This window comes from Nerophis lumbriciformis, linkage group LG05 (genome assembly GCF_033978685.3).
Source record: "Nerophis lumbriciformis linkage group LG05, RoL_Nlum_v2.1, whole genome shotgun sequence".
NCBI classification, from domain to species: domain Eukaryota; kingdom Metazoa; phylum Chordata; class Actinopteri; order Syngnathiformes; family Syngnathidae; genus Nerophis; species Nerophis lumbriciformis.
In genome coordinates this window covers 55,792,339-55,812,787 of record NC_084552.2, presented here as the reverse complement: position 1 = coordinate 55,812,787, position 20,449 = coordinate 55,792,339, and the positions used below count along the sequence as shown (strand labels likewise).

The window sequence follows — 20,449 nt, the reverse complement described above, 5'->3', positions numbered from 1 at the left end:
ACCGAGAAGTTGGTCAATTTTGACATCCAACTTAGACCATACTTGCCAACCTTGAGACCTCCGATTTCGGGAGGTGGGGGGCGTGGTGGAGGGGCGTGGCTAAGAGGGGAGGAGTATATTTACAGCTAGAATTCACCAAGTCAAGTATTTCATATATATATATATATATACACACACAGGTAAAAGCCAGTAAATTAGAATATTTTGAAAAACTTGATTTATTTCAGTAATTGCATTCAAAAGGTGTAACTTGTACATTATATTTATTCATTGCACACAGACTGATGCATTCAAATGTTTATTTCATTTAATTTTGATGATTTGAAGTGGCAACAAATGAAAATCCAAAATTCCGTGTGTCACAAAATTAGAATATTACTTAAGGCTAATACAAAAAAGGGATTTTTAGAAATGTTGGCCAACTGAAAAGTATGAAAATGAAAAATATGAGCATGTACAATACTCAATACTTGGTTGGAGCTCCTTTTGCCTCAATTACTGCGTTAATGCGGCGTGGCATGGAGTCGATGAGTTTCTGGCACTGCTCAGGTGTTATGAGAGCCCAGGTTGCTCTGATAGTGGCCTTCAACTCGTCTGCGTTTTTGGGTCTGGCATTCTGCATCTTCCTTTTCACAATACCCCACAGATTTTCTATGGGGCTAAGGTCAGGGGAGTTGGCGGGCCAATTTAGAACAGAAATACCGTGGTCCGTAAACCAGGTACGGGTAGATTTTGCGCTGTGTGCAGGCGCCAAGTCCTGTTGGAACTTGAAATCTCCATCTCCATAGAGCAGGTCAGCAGCAGGAAGCATGAAGTGCTCTAAAACTTGCTGGTAGACGGCTGCGTTGACCCTGGATCTCAGGAAACAGAGTGGACCGACACCAGCAGATGACATGGCACCCCAAACCATCACCCAACCATGCAAATTTTGCATTTCCTTTGGAAATCGAGGTCCCAGAGTCTGGAGGAAGACAGGAGAGGCACAGGATCCACGTTGCCTGAAGTCTAGTGTAAAGTTTCCACCATCAGTGATGGTTTGGGGTGCCATGTCATCTGCTGGTGTCGGTCCACTCTGTTTCCTGAGATCCAGGGTCAACGCAGCCGTCTACCAGCAAGTTTGAGAGCACTTCATGCTTCCTGCTGCTGACCTGCTCTATGGAGATGGAGATTTCAAGTTCCAACAGGACTTGGCGCCTGCACACAGCGCAAAATCTACCCGTGCCTGGTTTACGGACCATGGTATTTCTCTTCTAAATTGGCCCGCCAACTCCCCTGACCTTAGCCCCATAGAAAATCTGTGGGGTATTGTGAAAAGGAAGATGCAGAATGCCAGACCCAAAAACGCAGAAGAGTTGAAGGCCACTATCAGAGCAACCTGGGCTCTCATAACACCTGAGCAGTGCCAGAAACTCATCGACTCCATGCCACGCCGCATTAACGCAGTAATTGAGGCAAAAGGAGCTCCAACCAAGTATTGAGTATTGTACATGCTCATATTTTTCATTTTCATACTTTTCAGTTGGCCAACATTTCTAAAAATCCCTTTTTTGTGTTAGCCTTAAGTAATATTCTAATTTTGTGACACACGGAATTTTGGATTTTCATTTGTTGCCACTTCAAATCATCAAAATTAAATGAAATAAACATTTGAATGCATCAGTCTGTGTGCAATGAATAAATATAATGTACAAGTTACACCTTTTGAATGCAATTACTGAAATAAATCAAGTTTTTCAAAATATTCTAATTTACTGGCTTTTACCTGTATATATATAAGAAATACTTGACTTTCAGTGAATTCTAGCTATAAATATATATTTCTTTTATTGTATATATATATATATATATATATATATATATATATATAAGAAATACTTGAATTTCAGTGTTCATTTATTTACACATATACTTGTTGAGTTAAGGGTTGAATTGTCCATCCTTGTTCTATTCTCTGTCACTATTTTTCTAACCATGCTGAACACCCTCTCTCATGATGCATTGATGTGTGGCACGCACAAAAGTGCTTTCATCAAATGCACTAGATGGCAGTATTGTCCTGTTTAAGAGTGTCACAACATTGCTGTTTACGGCAGACGAACTGCTTTACGGCAGACCAAAACATGACTGCTGTTGTTGTGTGTTGTTACCGCTCTGGGAGGACGTTAATGAAACTGCCTAACAATAAACCTACATAAGGAACCAAGAACTCGCCCTCGATCATTCTACAGTCATAACGTCATTAGGCAGGCACACCGTTTACATTGTGGGCGGACCTGAGTCCGCCTGAATTTCGGGAGATTTTCGGGAGATAATTTGTCCCGGGAGGTTTTCGGGAGAGGCGCTGAATTTCGGGAGTCTCCCGGAAAATCCGGGAGGGTTGGCAATTATGACTTAGACCCACAAATGGCGAAAAAAGACACGAAAAGGACGCTTGTTTGTGTGACCTTATCTTTTTTATTTATTTATTTATTTAAACCTGGGTGAAGATTATAAATAATTCAAAAACGGTAAGAAATGAACATCTAATCAGTCGGCATCCCAGTGAGAGCAGCTATTGTACAGTAAGTGATTGTTTTTCTATGTTTGTTGTCTCTCCTAGTAGTGTTGTTGTGATGCGTCAGTGAAATTAATGTGCGGCCGTATGTTTAAAATTAGCAAAATATGTAAATATTACATGTTATTATTACTACATTACATATATACTTACAGCGTGTAAATAAAACGTTGATGAAGGGTGTTTTGATGTTTTTAGAGCGCTTTACAGGCGGAATAGAGCAACTCCACTGTTAGATAACATTTGCTCGTGTTGATTTACAAGTTATAATGCATCAAAAAAAGAAAAACATGTATTCTCGTCTCGTACCAGGATTGTGAATGGTAGGCAAAATTCCAAAAAAAGTGAAGTTCCCCTTTAAATGCAATAAATTGATTTGTGCATGCATTTTTAGTAAGTTGTAAAGATGTTTCCACCTGTTGTCACATTTAGTGTACAGATTCCGAGAGGGTGTTTTTGCACTCCACATTTCACACTCGTTCTCACCCGGCCTCCCCCCAGGTGCGCCTGCAGCCTACACCTTTCATGTTAAAACACATTTAATGGATTCGTTAGGTGGCTATCCCCTCCCCGCCCTCCCCTCGAAGACCAGCATCATCTAAGGCTGCTTAGATACCATGCTGCCTTCCAGCCAGCGTGCCTGTCTCTTCTTGTATGAGATTATTGATTTGGAGATGATGTGATGTGCGTGGGGGTGACGAATTGAAGGAGGCAAATAAGAAAACGGAAAAAATACAAAAGCAGTGATAGAGGACAGATATGAGAGATAAAATGTGACAGAGTGGCGCAGTGGGAAATAAATGAAGACTTGCATCGTTTGGAATTCAATTGTCTATCATTACCCGTGTATCATGACAGGTATTACAATAAAACAGGAGATTTACTCCTCAACGATATGAAAAAAGATGAGCCGACATGCAAGTTATTGCATACTTGGCGGCTTTACGGCAGACCAACTAATTGAATCCTTACTTGTTCCCATCATTTAGAGTATAAAGTAATGTCGTTCCTTAAGAGGACTCTTGAGACATTGCACCCACTTTGCTGGTTTATTCATGCAAATGATGTTCGAATGCAGCGGCGCCTGGTAACTCATTACAAAAAACAATGAAAGGAAAAGATGGCGATGCTGGAAAAGTTTTTTATTTTCGTTTCTGCACCAAACTTCTCAATCTCTTGCAGTAACTGAACACATTTTATCCGGCCCCTTAAAGGGAAACTGGACTTTTTTTTTCTCGAAATATTGCCTATTATTCACAATCATTATGAGAGACAAGAACATAAACCTTTTTTTTTTTGTTTTTCCCAGATTTTAAAGATGATAAATGCTTGGAAGATGCGGGTAATAGGGGTCACCATTGTAGCCTTCAAAGCCAACAACTTCTAAACCCTCCATCAACGTTTTGTATGAACACAGCAAGTATATAGTGTAGTAACAAACACGGTTTTCAAATATTTTGGTCATTTTAATCATTGTCGGGATTTATTTCTTCTGCGCATTGATTTCTGCTCCACAGCAGCGCACTTCCAACTGCTGGAAACGTGTGTGTTTCTACTTCTGGAAACAAACGCCGGTGGGTTTTCTAATCATGGCAGACTTGGTAACAGACAACAAAGACGACTATTTTTGGACAAATTGGGATTCAAAACCTTTCTCTTTTTGATGATGAGTATACGGAGGATGAACTATTGCTTTGAGAAAAGAGCACGAAGGAAGAGTAAGACGTTGGAGCAAACGAAAGCCGAGAGAGTGAGGTGAAAGTGACTTTGGCGCTGTAAATGTAACTTGAAGCCAAGCTTCGACATAATTGGAGTGCTTACCCAAATAAACTGGAAAAAATTTCCCCGGCCAGCTGGACCAAACGCACAATTGTCCATCGAGTGAGTCACACTTTATATTGATCATGATACACGCAGCATGTCATGCATGTGATTACAACTACAGTACATACGCTGTTTGGCTAGCTGTGCACAAACAAAACATGAAATAATACTTTACAGATACTGTAGTATAATTGTCCATGTTTTTCAGTCAATACAGATTGGCGTTCTATCGTGTTGTGCATTACAAACTCAAATGCATTTCGTGCTGACGTAGAAGCTAGCTTATCTCTTTCCGTAGATAGCTTTTCTGGCTAATACTGAAGCAGGCCGATGTGGTACTATGCTAGAAAAAGAGTTCCTCAGTGTTCGCTCTTACAATAACAATGTTGCTACATTTTGTTATTATACAAGTTACAGAACGTAAATAACGTATTGTTGACGGTTTTTAAATGTATTTTTAGAGTGATTTAGAGGTAGAATTGATTGCTCCCATTAGCTGCATTACTAGCCACCAAGAACGAGACGATTTTTACAGGTTAGAAGGCAAGAAAATAGAAAACCTTTTGTCTTCTTGTCTCTTATAATGGTTGTGAACGATAGGCAAAATTCCAAAAAAGTGCAGTTCCCCTTTTAAGTCATCCAGCAAGCATCTATAAAATTATAAAAGGAAATTGCTGAATAGATGTCTAATATTTTTCATTTCTGACCGTACAACTATGAAACGCACACGTGGGACGCAGGATTCTCAACTGCCCATTGTGTGTCCTTGCAGCACGAGCACTCTTCTCTCGCAGCCGCGTGTGGAACTGAGTCAGTTTGCACGTCTTTTAGAAACGTGCTAAATAAAACGCAAATTAGAGCTCCCAAAACGGTGATGAGTGTTGATGAATCACATTGCGTGTGCTGTGTAATATATTTGCATTTTCTCCTCCCAGTATTGTGGCCTAAGCATATATAATCAGCATATAAAAGGAAGACAAGAGACACAAAATGGATTACACGCCCTATTCGGCTCACTTAACAGACACAATCGACCTTGCCATGTTAGTATATCTCTTTTGCGTGTGCTATCAGGTTTTATTACACGCAAACCTTTCGTAAATCAGGCCCTTAGAGGCGATGCAGCAGCAGGAGCTCAGTATGTCAAGAGCTGCATAAGTTACCTTTCAGTGATCAATGTGCCGGGTTACTAAAAGTAGTTCCTCAGCATTAGCTCTTATGATAACAATGCTGCTAAAACATAGTTAATATGTAAATGGTGTATTGTTGACGGTTTTTGAATATTTTTTTTAAGGGGCTTTATAAGTGGAATAGATGGCTACATTGTTTGCCACCTCTTGCTAGTGCTTTGTTGCAATTTAGAATATGCAAAAAAGAGAAAAACATCTGTGTGCCTGTCTCACATAGGGATTGTGAATGAAAACGTGCAATTCCTCTAACTATATATAGCTCATACATTAAAAAAGTGTTTGGATACACCTTCTCATTCAATGCGTTTTCTTTATTTTCATGACTATTTACATTTTAGATTGTCACTGAAGGCATCAAAACTATGAATGAACACATGTGGAGTTATGTACTTAACAAAAAAAGGTGAAATAACTGAAAACCTGTTTTATATTCTAGTTTCTTCAAAATAGCCACCATTTGCTCTGATTACGGCCTTGCACACTCTTGGCATTCTCTCGATGAGCTTCAAGCACATCTGGGAAGGAAAAACCATTTCAGGTGACTGCCTCTTGAAGTTCATCGAGAGAATGCCAAGAGTGTGCGAAAAAGTAATGTGTGCTATTTGGAAGAAGTTAGAATATAAAACATGTTTTCAGTTATTTCACCTTTTTTGATAAGCACATAACTCCACATGTGTTCATTCATAGCTTTGATGCCTTCAGTGACAATCTACAATGTAAATAGTCATGAAAATAAAGAAAACGCATTGAATGAGAAGGTGTGTCCAAACTTTTGGTCTGTACTATATATACACATATATATATATATATATATATATATATATATATATATATATATATATATATATATATATATATATATATATATATATATATATATATATATATATATGTATGTGTGGGAAAAAAAATCACAAGACTACTTCATCTCTACAGGCCTGTTTCATGAGGGGGTTCCCTCAATCATCAGGAGATTTTCTCCTGATGATTGAGGGAACCCCCTCATGAAACAGGCCTGTAGAGATGAAGTAGTCTTGTGATTTTTTTCCCCACACATACATATATTGCGCTCTACTACGGTATCGAGCACTATTTTTTGGATAACCTTATTAAGACATATATATATATATATATATATATATATATATATATATATATATATATATATATATATATATATATATATATATATATATATATATATATATATATATATGTATGTGTGGGGGAAAAAAATCACAAGACTATTTCATCTCTACAGGCCTGTTTCATGAGGGGGGGTACCCTCAATCGTCAGGAGATTTTAATGGGAGCATTCGCATACCATGGTTTATATAGGGCACAGAGTGGGTGGGTACAGGCTGGCCTAGGGGCGTGGTGATTGGTTCATGTGTTACCTAGGAGGTGTTTCCGTCTATGGCGGCATGTTGTTACAATTTCGCTGCGCTTGTTGAGGGATGACAGGTCTGGACGGTAGATAATAAACAGTTTCTCTTTCAAGCATAGGTTGCATCTTTTATTACCACTATTGTAAGGTGTGCTGGATGCAAGAATTTGCCATGTTATTGAATATTCAACATTATTGTCTTTGAGGTCCCAAATGTGTTTGCTGAGTTCTGTGGTATTTCGCAGGTTTTTGTTCCTGAAAGAAGCCTTGTGGTTGTTCCATCTGGTTTTGAATTCACCCTCGGTTAATCCTACATATGTGTCGGATGTGTTAATGTCCTTGCGTATTACCTTAGATTGGTAGACAACTGATGTTTGTAAGCATCCCCCGTTGAGGGGGCAATCAGGTTTCTTTCGACAGTTACATGCTTTGTTGGTTTTGGAGTCGTTCTGACTGGGGGTCGACGGCTCATTTGCAATTGTTTTGTTGTGGTTTGAGATGATTTGTCGTATATTGTTCATGCAGCTGTAGCTCAATTTGATGTTGTTCTTGTTGAATACTTTTCTTAGGTTGTTGTCTTTGGGAAAGTGTTTGTCAATCAGGTTGAGGAATTTGTGTCCAATGTTCGTTGAGACGTTTTTGCTGTATGGGGGGTTGTACCAGATGATGCCGTTTCGTTTTCTGTTCTTTTTTGGCTGGTTTCCTGGCGTGGGTTCATAGGTGAGGGTGAAATTGTATCCGCTTTCATCAAGGGCTTTTTGGTACGGGGGGGTTGCTTGGTCAAATTCAGCTTTGCTAGATGACAGCATCGATAGCCTTTTATTAATTCCGGTAGGTATTCTTTTCGTGGTGGTGGGTGGGTGGTTGCTGTCATGGTGCACGTATTGGAGTGTTGTGTTGGGTTTCGTGAATGGTTGGTAGCTGTTATTTCTCAGGTTGAAAGTGACGTCAAGAAAGTTGACGGTTTGCTTGTTGGCTTCAATCGTGATCCGTAGGCCGTTCTCTTTGAAAATTTGGCATATGCGCTTCTTGGTATTCTCGCTGCTCCTTGGCGAGGCGCGACACACTGCCAGTCCGTCATCACAGTAAATACCAAGGTTCAGATTGAGGCTAGCGAGCTGGGAGAGGAGGAAACTCCCAACGAGTTCACACGTTTCTGCTCCGTCAAAACTTCCCATAGTGACGTCAAATGTTGCATTGTTCTTTTTTTGCCATGGTGTACTGTTGTGGATGAGAATGGAGTTTTTTGCGTGGATGATGATGTTTCTTTCGTTGCCTGTGATTGAGTCGTCGTCTGAGGCGAAGTCTAGTGCTTGAGTCAGTAGGTCTTGCGTGATGGAAGGGTAAAATTCCTCGATATCAAAGGATATATATATATATATATATATATATATATATATATATATATATATATATATATATATATATATATATATATATATAGGAGTAGTTAAAAATAATGTATAAATAAATAAATACTGGCTATATCTAAGCATTATTTTCCTGAAACAACATTGATAAATGATGAATATATTGCTTGTTATTGGTTAGATAGGCACACAATCATGCCTTAATGTGCACATTTCATTTGACAGTGTCAACTAAGGGCTGCTCAAATACAGTAAACACTGACCAGATTACTGTTGTGTGGCTGCTACTAATGGGAGGTAATAGCTATGGAGGCTAAACACAAAACAAGAGATCCAAAGCAGAGGGAAAACAGACACGACGAGTTGGGGAACTCACGTGTTTTGACAGGTTGGCGCTCTTGGAGTCTACGTCGTACCTATGGAGGGGAGGGGAGGGGAGAAGAGAGCGAGTGAGTCAGTGAATTAAAATGTGATGGGGGTGACAAGAGCTCAGCTGGGAACACAACGGGGGATGGCAACGGGAGTAACCGGGCCAAGCAGCCTGTCACCAGCAATCGCACTAGAAGCTGTGGGTATTTCACTCAGCTGCGTCACGGGCACCCTCGCATTAAACTGACACTAAACGGACTAATTGGATGTCACGCGTTACATATGATCGCGAGTGGATCTGTATTAGACTTTCTGCTTTAGAGATGTCTCAATATTTCGCTTTTGTTTCAGCTATTTCTGAACATTGTTCACACCATCTCAATTTCAGTTAGTCGCACAATACCTGCCAAGAGAAAAATGTTCCTCTGCCATTGCCCCCGCTGAAAGCGCGGAGGCTACTTTCCAGAGCTGGCGGCAATCAAAGAGGCCATTCGCTCGGCAATCTGAGATCATTTCACAGCTCGGGTCAGCCATCACTGAGAGCAAGTTGCCATTTGTTGGGTGATATTTTGTAGGGGGTCGATTTACAACAACTTGCGGGATGATGTGCGCTGCAATTAAGATTTCAGATGAATTCTGAACAAAATATGGTCTCGCCTCGACCGAAACACTCCCAAATTAGAGCAAAACGCTATTGTTACACGTTTAGGTTGCTTGTGGAGGTACGTTTTGTACCTGCTCTTGTGATTCGCACACATCAAGTCTAATTACACAGCACTTCAGCTTCTATTATGTGTGTATACACATTCGAAACCTCTTACAAAAAGAAAATGGCACACTGTCAACACATATGACTGATGATTGGCAGCAACAAATTGATGAGAAAAAATATGTTGGTGCATTGTTCAACGTAATAGATCATGGCTTACTGTCGAGAGAGCTTTCTGCATATGGTTTGAAGAATTGTGCAATTAGTTGGATGGAGAGCTATTTAACTAACAAGTCTCAATCGGTGTATTTTAATGGTAACTTTTCTAATGTGAGGAAATTAGACTTTGGAGTTGCCTCTTCTCTATTTTTACTAATGATCTTTTTTTAAATCTAAAAAGAGCATCTACAACTATGTATGCAGATGACTCTACACTATGTACGAAACCCAAAACCAGTGAAGTTGGCACGTTGTGTAAATCGTAAATAAAAACAGAATACGATGATTTGCAAATCCTTTTGAACTTATATTCAATTGAATAGACTGCAAAGACAATATATTTCATGTTTCAACTGGGAAACTTTTTTTTTTTTTTAGCAAATAATCATTAATTTAGAATTTAGTGGCAGCAACACATTGCAACAAAGTTGGCACAGGGGCATTTTTACCACTGTGTTACATGGCCTTTCCTTTTAACAGCACTCAGTAAACGTTTGGGAACTGAGGATACCAATTTTTGAAGCTTTTCAGCTGGAATTATTACCCATTCTTGCTTGATGTACAGCTTAAGTTGTTCAACAGTCCGGGATCTCCGTTGTGGTATTTGATGCTTCATAATGCGCCACACATTTTCAATGGGAGACAGGTCCGGACTACAGGCAGGCCAGTCTAGTACCCGCACTCTTTTACTACGAAGCCACGTGGTTGTAACATGTGCAGAATGTGGCTTGGCATTGCCTTGCTGAAATAAGCAAGAGCGTATATGAAATAGACGTTGCTTGGATGGCAACATATGTTGTTCCAAAACCTGTATGTACCTTTCAGCATTAATGGTGCCTTCACAGATGTGTAAGTTACCCATGCCTTAGGCACTAATACAACCCCATACCATCACAGATGCAGGCTTTTGAACTTTGCGCCGATAACAGTCCAGATGGTTCTTTTCCTCTTTGGTCCGGAGGACACGACGTCCACAGTTTCCAAAACAATTTGAAATGTGGACTCGTCAGACCACAAAACACTTTTGCACTTTGCATCAGTCTATCTTAGATGAGCTCGGGCCCAGCGAAGCCGGCGGCGTTTCTGGGTGTTGTTGATGAATGGCTTTGGCTTTGCATAGTAGAGTTTTAACTTGCACTTACAGATGTAGCGATGAACTGTAGTTACTGACAGTGGTTTTCTGAAGTGTTTCTGAGCCCTTGTGGTGGTATCCTTTACACACTGATGTCGGTTTTTGATGCAGTACCGCCTGAGGGATCGAAGGTCACAGGCATTCAATATTGGTTTTCAGCCTTCGCTTACATGCAGTGATTTCTCCAGATTCTCTGACCCTTTTGATCAAATTACGGACCGTAGATGGTGAAATCCCTACATTCCTTGCAATAGCTCGTTGAGAAAGGTTGTTCTTAAATTGTTCGACAATTTGCTCACGCATTTGTTTACAAAGTGGTGACCCTTGCCCCATCCTTGTTTGTGAATGACTAATCATTTCATGGAAGCTGCTTTTATACCCAATCATGGCACCCACCTGTTCCCAATTAATAAACGTGTGCGTGTTACACAGGCCGTACGAATGCTAAAAATGAACTAATCGACACTAATAAATGCTGGTTGAGTAGGTTCTTGCTGCTGTATATTACAACATTGGTGCTACTGCTGTTTTGTACTCAGTGTTTCCCTTACATGTAATTGATCTTGGAGCCTCGCCACAGCAAAATAAAAGCAGACACACCTTAACCCTTGTATTATGTTGAAAAAAAATGACATTGATTATGTTGCGGGTCATTTTGACCCGTACTGTGTAAATGCACTCAAAACAGTCAAGAAAACAGGTTAAACCAATAACAACTTTATTTTAGGTTATATAAACATTTAGAAAAGTGACATACAATACATTTTTAATTTCAACACTATATTTAAGAAATACTTTAACTTCAACTTTAACTTCATCCCAGCGAACTTCAACATTTTCAATGTTCTCCAAATTTTCTTCAACATTTTCAATGCTCTCCACATGATGGACAGAATGTTACTGTGTGCTTTCTGCAGATGTAATTCTTGCATTTCACACAAGAGGTACCGTACTTGTTTTACTGTCCTCTTGGGAGGGACATACCTGGCATCTTTTCCTTTTCTTTCTAACCCTAACCCTAACCCCTGTCCACTGGATGTTGGTTGGGTGAGGTTGGGTTGGGTGACCTGAGTTTGACCTTTTCAATCCAACAATCCAGGATTGTACAACAAAGGTAAATTTTCAACCCATTTATCCCACACATCTCTGATCGCAGCTAGTTTGTCTCTTTCACGTCGACCAGCTCTGGTGTCGCGGTTGTCAAAGCGGATCACACAAGATATCATGTGGAAAGTCTCCAGAGACATTGTTGCACGAAATATTGGCCTTCCATTCTCTTCATTCCATAGACTTGCAGTGGCTTCTCCCTTTGACCTGTACACTCCAGCTAATAACAGAACTCCAATGTAAGCATGCAAGTCAGTCTGATCCAGTGGCTTCCATTTCTCTTGAAACACACGTCTCCCCTCCAAGTTGGTCATTTCCAGTATAATCCTCTCTATTGGTGGGGATATGAAGAGCTGAAATGCTGATTGAATCTCCTCAACTCGTGTGACAGCAAATCTTGTAGGACCAGGAGTCATTTTGATCACATTGGAAGATGATAGTCTGCCTCGGCTTGGGTGTGGTGATGTTGACCATTTTATATTACCGTCCTTAGATACCCATGTCCCCTCTGTGGATGATGATTGCTGCATTCCTTGGTTTTCATCTGTTGGAGGAACAACGGCAGACTCGTCCTCTGAATCCTCGTCATCGTAGGAAAATTGACAATCTGGATCAGCAATAACATTGTCCTCTGTCTCTGAAAAATCCTCTGTTTCTGAAATTTCTTCCTCTACATCACTATCCCAGTTAAAAATCAGTGATAAAGCCTCCTCAGATGTCATCATTCTGGAGCTCATTTTTGGTGAGTTTGTCAAAGAGATGACATGAGAACAGTGACAAGGACAAGTGTGAGAAGGTTCCCTCTCTTCACACACCTGGCTCTGGGTCTCAGAGGCAATCAAACTACAAACAATTGTACATCAAAGTAAAAAGTACATCATAGAGACATGTTTATTTTGGATCTGAACAGCTGTTTACACACATCAAAGCGTCTGGGTCAAAATGACCCGCAACATCATCTTTGTATACAACTCTAGACAGACATTCCACTACACATCAAAGTGTCCAGATTTTACACACCAGTTCATGACCCTAGATGAGGAAATGTCACCAAATTTCAGCAAGAAAAAGAAAGGATAACCAGTACTTTGATCACCCCAAAAACTGAAATGGGTCAAATTGACCCTTAACATAATACAAGGGTTAAAAATTAGGGGTTTTTACGTAAAAAACAGATGTTAGGATGACGTAAGCAATACGCCCTCAATAGTATGAAGCGGAGGCCGCGTGTCTGCGAGGTGTACGTACTTAAATATATCCAAAATATACCCACCGGACAGCGATCTACAAAATGTGTAATGTGCAAATATTAAGAGGACTATGGCAGCTTTCAAGGACAGAAAGTGCAGTTGGAGCACGAGTACAGTCTCCAATAACACCAGAAAAAGATGCTTGATTTGTTGCTAGTCGTTTTTGATCAAGAAAAATTCCTTAAGAATTTGAGAAGTCTTCAAAAACTTGAAAAATTCCCAACAAAGTATATTGTACAATAAGCAGCAACAATTGAAAAATATAGTAAAATATTATAAAACAAGAAAAATAGATCTTAATACCAATGAATAATAACAGATATTTTTTAATCGCATGTATACCTTTTTTTTTTAGCCTTTTTAAAGAAAAAATTATGCAAATTATACGATCGCATCATATTGACCACGCCTCCACCGCCACAAGTACATTGTCAATCTGGGAGAAACCCTAGTACTTGTTCGTTAACAACCATGAGATATATTATAAATTAAAATGTAAAAAGTTAAGAAAAATCTGAAAAGATACATTTTCTAACTACCAGCGATTCAAACACCAGCCTCTCTTGAATTGTCTTCCGCTTCTAATTAGCACCTTGTCATCTTTGCGGTTTAGGTATAATAATAGCACCAACAGGTATATGCGTTTTTTAATAATAATGTATAATGTGTTTTTTTGTGTATGTTGGAAGCTGATACAAAAGTTGAAATGCTGAATGTTTCTCGTTCCTTAAAGAAAACCTTTCTACCCCTATATATCACCCGCTGTTCACGGAACCCTTGTTGTTATGGTAACCAGAGTAAGATGGCCATAAACGTGACACACGAGGTATGTGGGAATAAACAACAAAAGACACGACTTTGCCTCTTGACTTGTAGCGAATCTTCCCATGAGGCTGGGTGACAGCGGAAGAGACGGATACACGTAGCGATGGATACACGTGAAAAACCTACAAAAACAAACATGGGTATAGCCATCGGGACACCCCAAGCACAGACATTTGTATAATTATTTTTATTGCTTTAACGTCGCTACATGTTCAGCCATTGGACCGGAGGATGGAGCGGAGAAATACAGCAAGAATCAATAGAAATTGAACAATAAGGTTTGACACAAAAAGCTTCTTTCCTCTATTATTATAGGTAATGTGGCATGGTGGATTATGGGGGTGGGGTTACTGAGCAATCAGAGACACAGAGAGATATTTGGGCAAAACAATCCTCAGGATGGACATAATAAAAGCTACAAATACTATTATGTACAACAGAAAACAATACATTCTAGGGGGTGTTAACGATTGATCGATCGATTTATTTTCCTAAAATTCAAGTATATTAATCTGTGCTCTGTTAGTTGGCCGTCTAGAAGATACATTTTACACTTTAAAGGATAACTGCACTTTTTTTGGCTATTGTTCACAATCATTATGACAGACAAGAACACACGTCTATTTTTTTTAGGATTTTAAAAATGATCAAAAACACTTGAAAGATGCTGCCAATGGTAGTCACCTTTGTAGCTTTCAAAGCTTTTTAAGACAACTTTATAACTCTCAATTTGGCTTGTCCCGATACCAATATTTTGGTACCAGTACCCCTACCAAAATGTATTTCGATACTTTTCTAAATAAAGGGGACCACAAAAATATCATTAATGGCTTTATTTTAACAAAAATTATTGCAACCGAAGAACAATTTTGTCCTTAAATATAAGAATGAACATACTAGACAACTTGTCTTTTATTAGTAAGTAAGTAAGCAAACAAAGGCTCCTAATTTGGCTGCTGACATATGCAGTAACATAGTGTGTCCTTTCCCATTCTATTATTTTGTCAAAACTATGAAGGACAGGCTGTAAAGATAAATTATGAATCTACTTGTTCATGTACTGTTAATATCTGCTTATGTTCTGTTTTAACATGTTCTATCTACACTTCTGTTAAAATGTAATAAACACTTAGATGCTTTACATAATTTTGGATGAATTTGGTCAGTACATGACTGCAAGCTAATCAATGCTAACCTGCTATTTAGTCTATCTGTATGTACATATTGCATCATTACAGAGGTGTGGACTCGAGTCACATGACTTGGACTCGAGTCAGACTCGAGTCATGAATTTGATGACTTTAGACTCGACTTGACAAAATGTAAAAAGACTTGCAACTCGACTTAGACTTTAACATCAATGACTTGTGACTTCACTTGGACTTGAGCCTTTTGAATTGACTTGACTTGACATGACTTGCTACTTTCCCCAAAACCCAAAGATGAAAAAGTTATTCGGGAGCGCTCCGTATTTTTCATTGTGTACTTGTCTATCAGCGTTGCGTGTGTCAGCTGGTGTGGTCTCAGTACAACAGCCAATCAAATTAGATCTACTTTGTTTTCATCACACAGCATTCATCCAATCAAATTGCTGGACAACCAACGAAGAAGACATGTCCAAACCACACGCCAGTGAACAAAAAATGATACCTAAAATAATTTTGTTTGGGTATAAAAATTACGAGGTGGTCAACACAAAACGGTTTGCAGTATGCAACACATGCGGTTCGAAAATTACTGATGGAGAGGCAACAACTTCCAACTTCGTCCGGCATTTGAAGTTGCACAAAGAAGGGTAAGTTTTGAATGTAAGATAACGTTTATTGGCTAAGTAACGTGACTTTTATTTGCTGTGTAGTTAAATCAGTGAGGCTGTAAACTCACTGCTAACGTTATTGCAAACACGGGAATCTGTTGCAGTTCACTACCTTATTCATACTTTTTGTTCAGTGATTTTTTTAAGCAGGGTTACGTTAGTCAATATATCACACGTAACGTTAGACGGCGGTCAGCAGCACCACGTATTTTAGCCACCTAAAAAAAGACAAAAATAGTAAAATAAAGGTCAGTTAAAATGTATACTATATTATGAATATGTGTACCGTTTTAGCTAGCTTTCTGACATACTGTTGGTTGTTTACCTCAGTGGTCCCCAACCACCGGGCCGCGGCCCGGTACTGGTCCGTGGATCGATTGGTATCGGGCCGCACAAGAAATAATTTTTTTTTTCTTTCTTTTTTTAATTAAATCAACATAAAAAACACAAGATACACTTACAAGTAGTGCACCAACCCAAAACAACTCTCCCCCCCCTTTTGTTCTGGGCATTGAACATGAAGACTCTTCCTTCACTGTTCCGAGTGGCCATGAGAGTCTTGGCAGTGCCTGCCTCCAGTGCTCCAGTGGAGCGAGTTTTCAGCCATGGTGGCATCATACTACGCCCCCATCGTGCACAAATGACTGACAGACTCTTGGCTAATTTGGTCTTTTGCAAATGCAATGCAGCATAGGGCCCTGACATATAAAAAGTACAACTTTTTTGTTATGTTCACGTATATGTCATGTTTTTTCAATGTTAACACTTTTGTACAAATAAGTACATTTGCACTTTATTTTTCAATGTGTTTGTTCTGTAAAGGAATGAGTTAATGTTTAAAATGACTGGTTAATAGTGCTATTATAAAGTGCAATGTCAGCACAATTTTCTTTCCTGCAATTTAAAATGCACTTGTTTTAATAAATAAATACAGCGTTTGAAAAGCATACACAATCTGTGTTAATATATTAGTCTGTGGTTAAAAGGACTTGAAAGGACTCGAAACTCAAAATGCAGGACTTAGGACTTGACTTGAGACTTTCCAGTCTTGACTTTGGACTTGACTCGGGGCTTGCCTGTCTTGACTCGGGACTTGACTCGGACTTGAGGGCAAAGACTTGAGACTTACTTGTGACTTGCAAAACAATGACTTGGTCCCACCTCTGCATCATTATGCCTTGTTTGTAGGTATATTTGAGCTCATTTAATTTCCTTTACTGATGTCCTCTGTGTAGTTAATTTACATTTGCATGCGTCATGACACATTGTTTGTATGTAATATTGGCTGCATTTCCGATAGTTGATGTCTGTCATGTTGTTCCAGACCACAGCAAACGTTACTTAGCTTGCAAAGATTGTAAAACATCCATTAGAATAAGCCGGCCTGCTGTTTCCTTTAACTTGGACACACAAATCAATACCTTTGGCCATTCTAAGCCAGTCATTTCCAGTAGTTTTCTCACCTTCTGAGAAACCTCCGTTTTACTAATGTTTTCTCGTGTTGAAAAATGTGTTGAATAAACAATAATTGTTAATATTTCTGTCAACAAAGATTTGCATCAGCCTGTGACCCAGTCATTTTGACAGTAGGCTAATATAGCTAATATAGACACTTACATCATGTGTTGCCTTCATTATAGGACTTATATAAGGCATTTATTTTTTTTGCGGCTCCAGAGAGATTTGTATTTTTGGTCCAATATTGCTCTTTCAACATTTTGGGTTGCCGACCCCTGTCTTAGCCCTTAACACTTGGTTTTGCGCATTCATGTAAATCAAATGGCTTTTAATTCTTTGCGAGTCCAAACAGATCTGTTTTTTTGTATTTTCGGCCCTCCATCCATCCATCCATCTTCTTCCGCTTATCCGAGGTCGGGTCGCGGGGGCAGCAGCCTAAGCAGGGAAGCCCAGACTTCCCTCTCCCCAGCCACTTCGTCCAGCTCCTCCCGGGGGATCCCGAGGCGTTCCCAGGCCAGCCGGGAGACATAGTCTTCCCAACGTGTCCTGGGTCTTCCTCGTGGCCTCCTACCGGTCGGACATGCCCTAAACACCTCCCTAGGGAGGCGCTCGGGTGGCATCCTGACCAGATGCCCGAACCACCTCATCTGGCTCCTCTCGATGTGGAGGAGCAGCGGCTTTACTTTGAGCTCCCCCCGGATGACAGAGCTTCTCACCCTATCTCTAAGGGAGAGCCCCGCCACCCGGCGGAGGAAACTCATTTCGGCCGCTTGTACCCGTGATCTTGTCCTTTCGGTCATAACCCAAAGCTCATGACCATAGGTGAGGATGGGAACGTAGATCGACCGGTAAATTGAGAGCTTTGCCTTCCGGCTCAGCTCCTTCTTCACCACAACGGATCGATACAGCGTCCGCATTACTGAAGACGCCGCACCGATCCGCCTGTCGATCTCACGATCCACTCTTCCCTCACTCGTGAACAAGACTCCGAGGTACTTGAACTCCTCCACTTGGGGCAAGATCTCCTCCCCAACCCGGAGATGGCACTCCACCCTTTTCCGGGCGAGAACCATGGACTCGGACTTGGAGGTGCTGATTCTCATCCCAGTCGCTTCACACTCAGCTGCGAACCGATCCAGTGAGAGCTGAAGATCCTGGCCAGATGAAGCCATCAGGACCAAATCATCTGCAAAAAGCAGAGACCTAATCCTGCAGCCACCAAACCGGATCCCCTCAACGCCTTGACTGCGCCTAGAAATTCTGTCCACAAAAGTTATGAACAGAATCGGTGACAAAGGGCAGCCTTGATATTTTCGGCCCTATATGGCTTTTTCAACATTTTGGGTTGCCGACCCCTATCTTAGCCCTTAACACTTGGTATTGCGCATTCTTGTAAAGCAAATGGCTTTTAATTCTTTGCGACTCCAAACAGATATGTTTTTTTGTATTTTCGGCCCTATATGGCTCTTTCATCATTTTGGGTTGCCGACGCCTGGTCTAAATCAACTAATATCGTCCCTGAAACATATTGGTAACCTCAAATTACGATGCGAATTGAATCCTTGTTAAAACAAATCAATCCACCCTTAATGCCCAAGCAATTTTGCTGTTTTTCACAAAACGTTGAGAAGAAGTGAGGCATTTTTCTTGCTTTTACATGCAAGATAATTACAGATACATACACCAAAGCTATTCTTGCAATGTGTAACTTATACCGACGGGTTTAACTGTGTGGCTCCTCGGCTCATAGATTAGAATATAATTAGTCTGTGTCTAATAAAATAAACCAGACGAAATGCTCTGCTAATTCAATGAGATATGCAACAGGAGAGAAAGGATCACCTACAGGCAAGTCTGCTGAATTAAATTCTACAAAGTCTGACTGTCTCAGAGAGAGCAGTGTATGACTCATGCAAAGAAACGCATATCAAAATGGTAAGACGTAACCATGGAGCTTTGTCCTTATTCACACACTTTGGCAAGTGAAAGTAGAGTCGGCAGTAGAGCGTTTAAAGGGGAACATTATCACCAGACCTATGTAAGCGTCAATATATACCTTGATGTTGCAGAAAAAAGACCATATATTTTTTTAACCGATTTCCGAACTCTAAATGGGTGAATTTTGGTGAATTAAACACCTTTCTATTATTCGCTTGTGACGTCACATCGGGAAGCAATCCGCCATTTTCTCAAACACATTACAAACACCGAGTCAAATCAGCTCTGTTATTTTCCGTTTTTTCGACTGTTTTCCGTACCTTGGAGACATCATGCCTCGTCGGTGTGTTGTCGGAGGGTGGAACAACACGAACAGGGACGGATTCAAGTTGCACCAGTGGCCCAAAGATGCGAAAGTGGCAAGAAATTGGACGTTTGTTCCGCACACTTTACCGACGAAAGCTATGCTACGACAGAGATGGCAAGAATGTGTGAATATCCTGCGACAATCAAAGCAGATGCATTTCCAACTGGACTGGACAGATCGGCTTTCAGGAAAAGAGAGCGGATGAGGGTATGTCTACAGAATATATTAATTGATGAAAACTGGGCTGTCTGCACTCTCAAAGTGCATGTTGTTGCCAAATGTATTTCATATGCTGTAAACCTAGTTCATAGTTGTTAGTTTCCTTTAATGCCAAACAAACACATACCAATCGTTTGTTAGAATGCGATCACCAAATTCGTCCTCGCTTTCTCCCGTGTCGCTGGCTGTCGTGTCGTTTTCGTCGGTTTCGCTTGCATACGGTTCAAACCGATATGTCTCAATAGCTTCAGTTTCTTCTTCAATTTCGTTTTCGCTACCTGCCTCCACACTACAACCATCCGTTTCAATACATGCGTAATCTGTTGAATCGCTTAAGCCGCTGAAATCCGAGTCTGAATCCGAGCTAATGTCGCTATAGCTTGCAGTTCTTTCCGCCATGTTTGTTTGTATTGGCATCACTATGTGACGTCACAGGAAAATGGACGGGTGTATATAACGATGGTTAAAATCAGGCACTTTGAAGCTTTTTTTAGGGATATTGCGTGATGGGTAACATTTTGAAAAAAACTTCGATAAATAAAATAAGCCACTGGGAACTGATTTTTAATGGTTTTAATCCTTCTGAAATTGTGATAATGTTCCCCTTTAAGGGACGTGGGATAAGAAAGACAATGATGGTGCTGGCTAAGAGGACAGAAGGACGCATGCTGCTTTGAGCTGATACCTGGGGAAATAACTGAATTCAAGATCTAAG

The 20,449-nt window shown here is 40.2% G+C and overlaps 1 protein-coding gene across 2 annotated transcripts in view; it reads right to left on the bottom strand.

The window, feature by feature from the left end:
- Nucleotides 1-20,449, bottom strand: part of LOC133606153 (copine-8) — a 255,190-nt gene that overhangs the window by 160,593 nt on the left and 74,148 nt on the right. For both annotated transcript variants that reach the window (XM_061959774.1, XM_061959775.1), the window contains exon 5: nt 8,702-8,741. In XM_061959774.1, the coding sequence (XP_061815758.1) occupies nt 8,702-8,741 (40 nt within the window). The remainder of the gene's footprint in view (nt 1-8,701; nt 8,742-20,449) is intronic.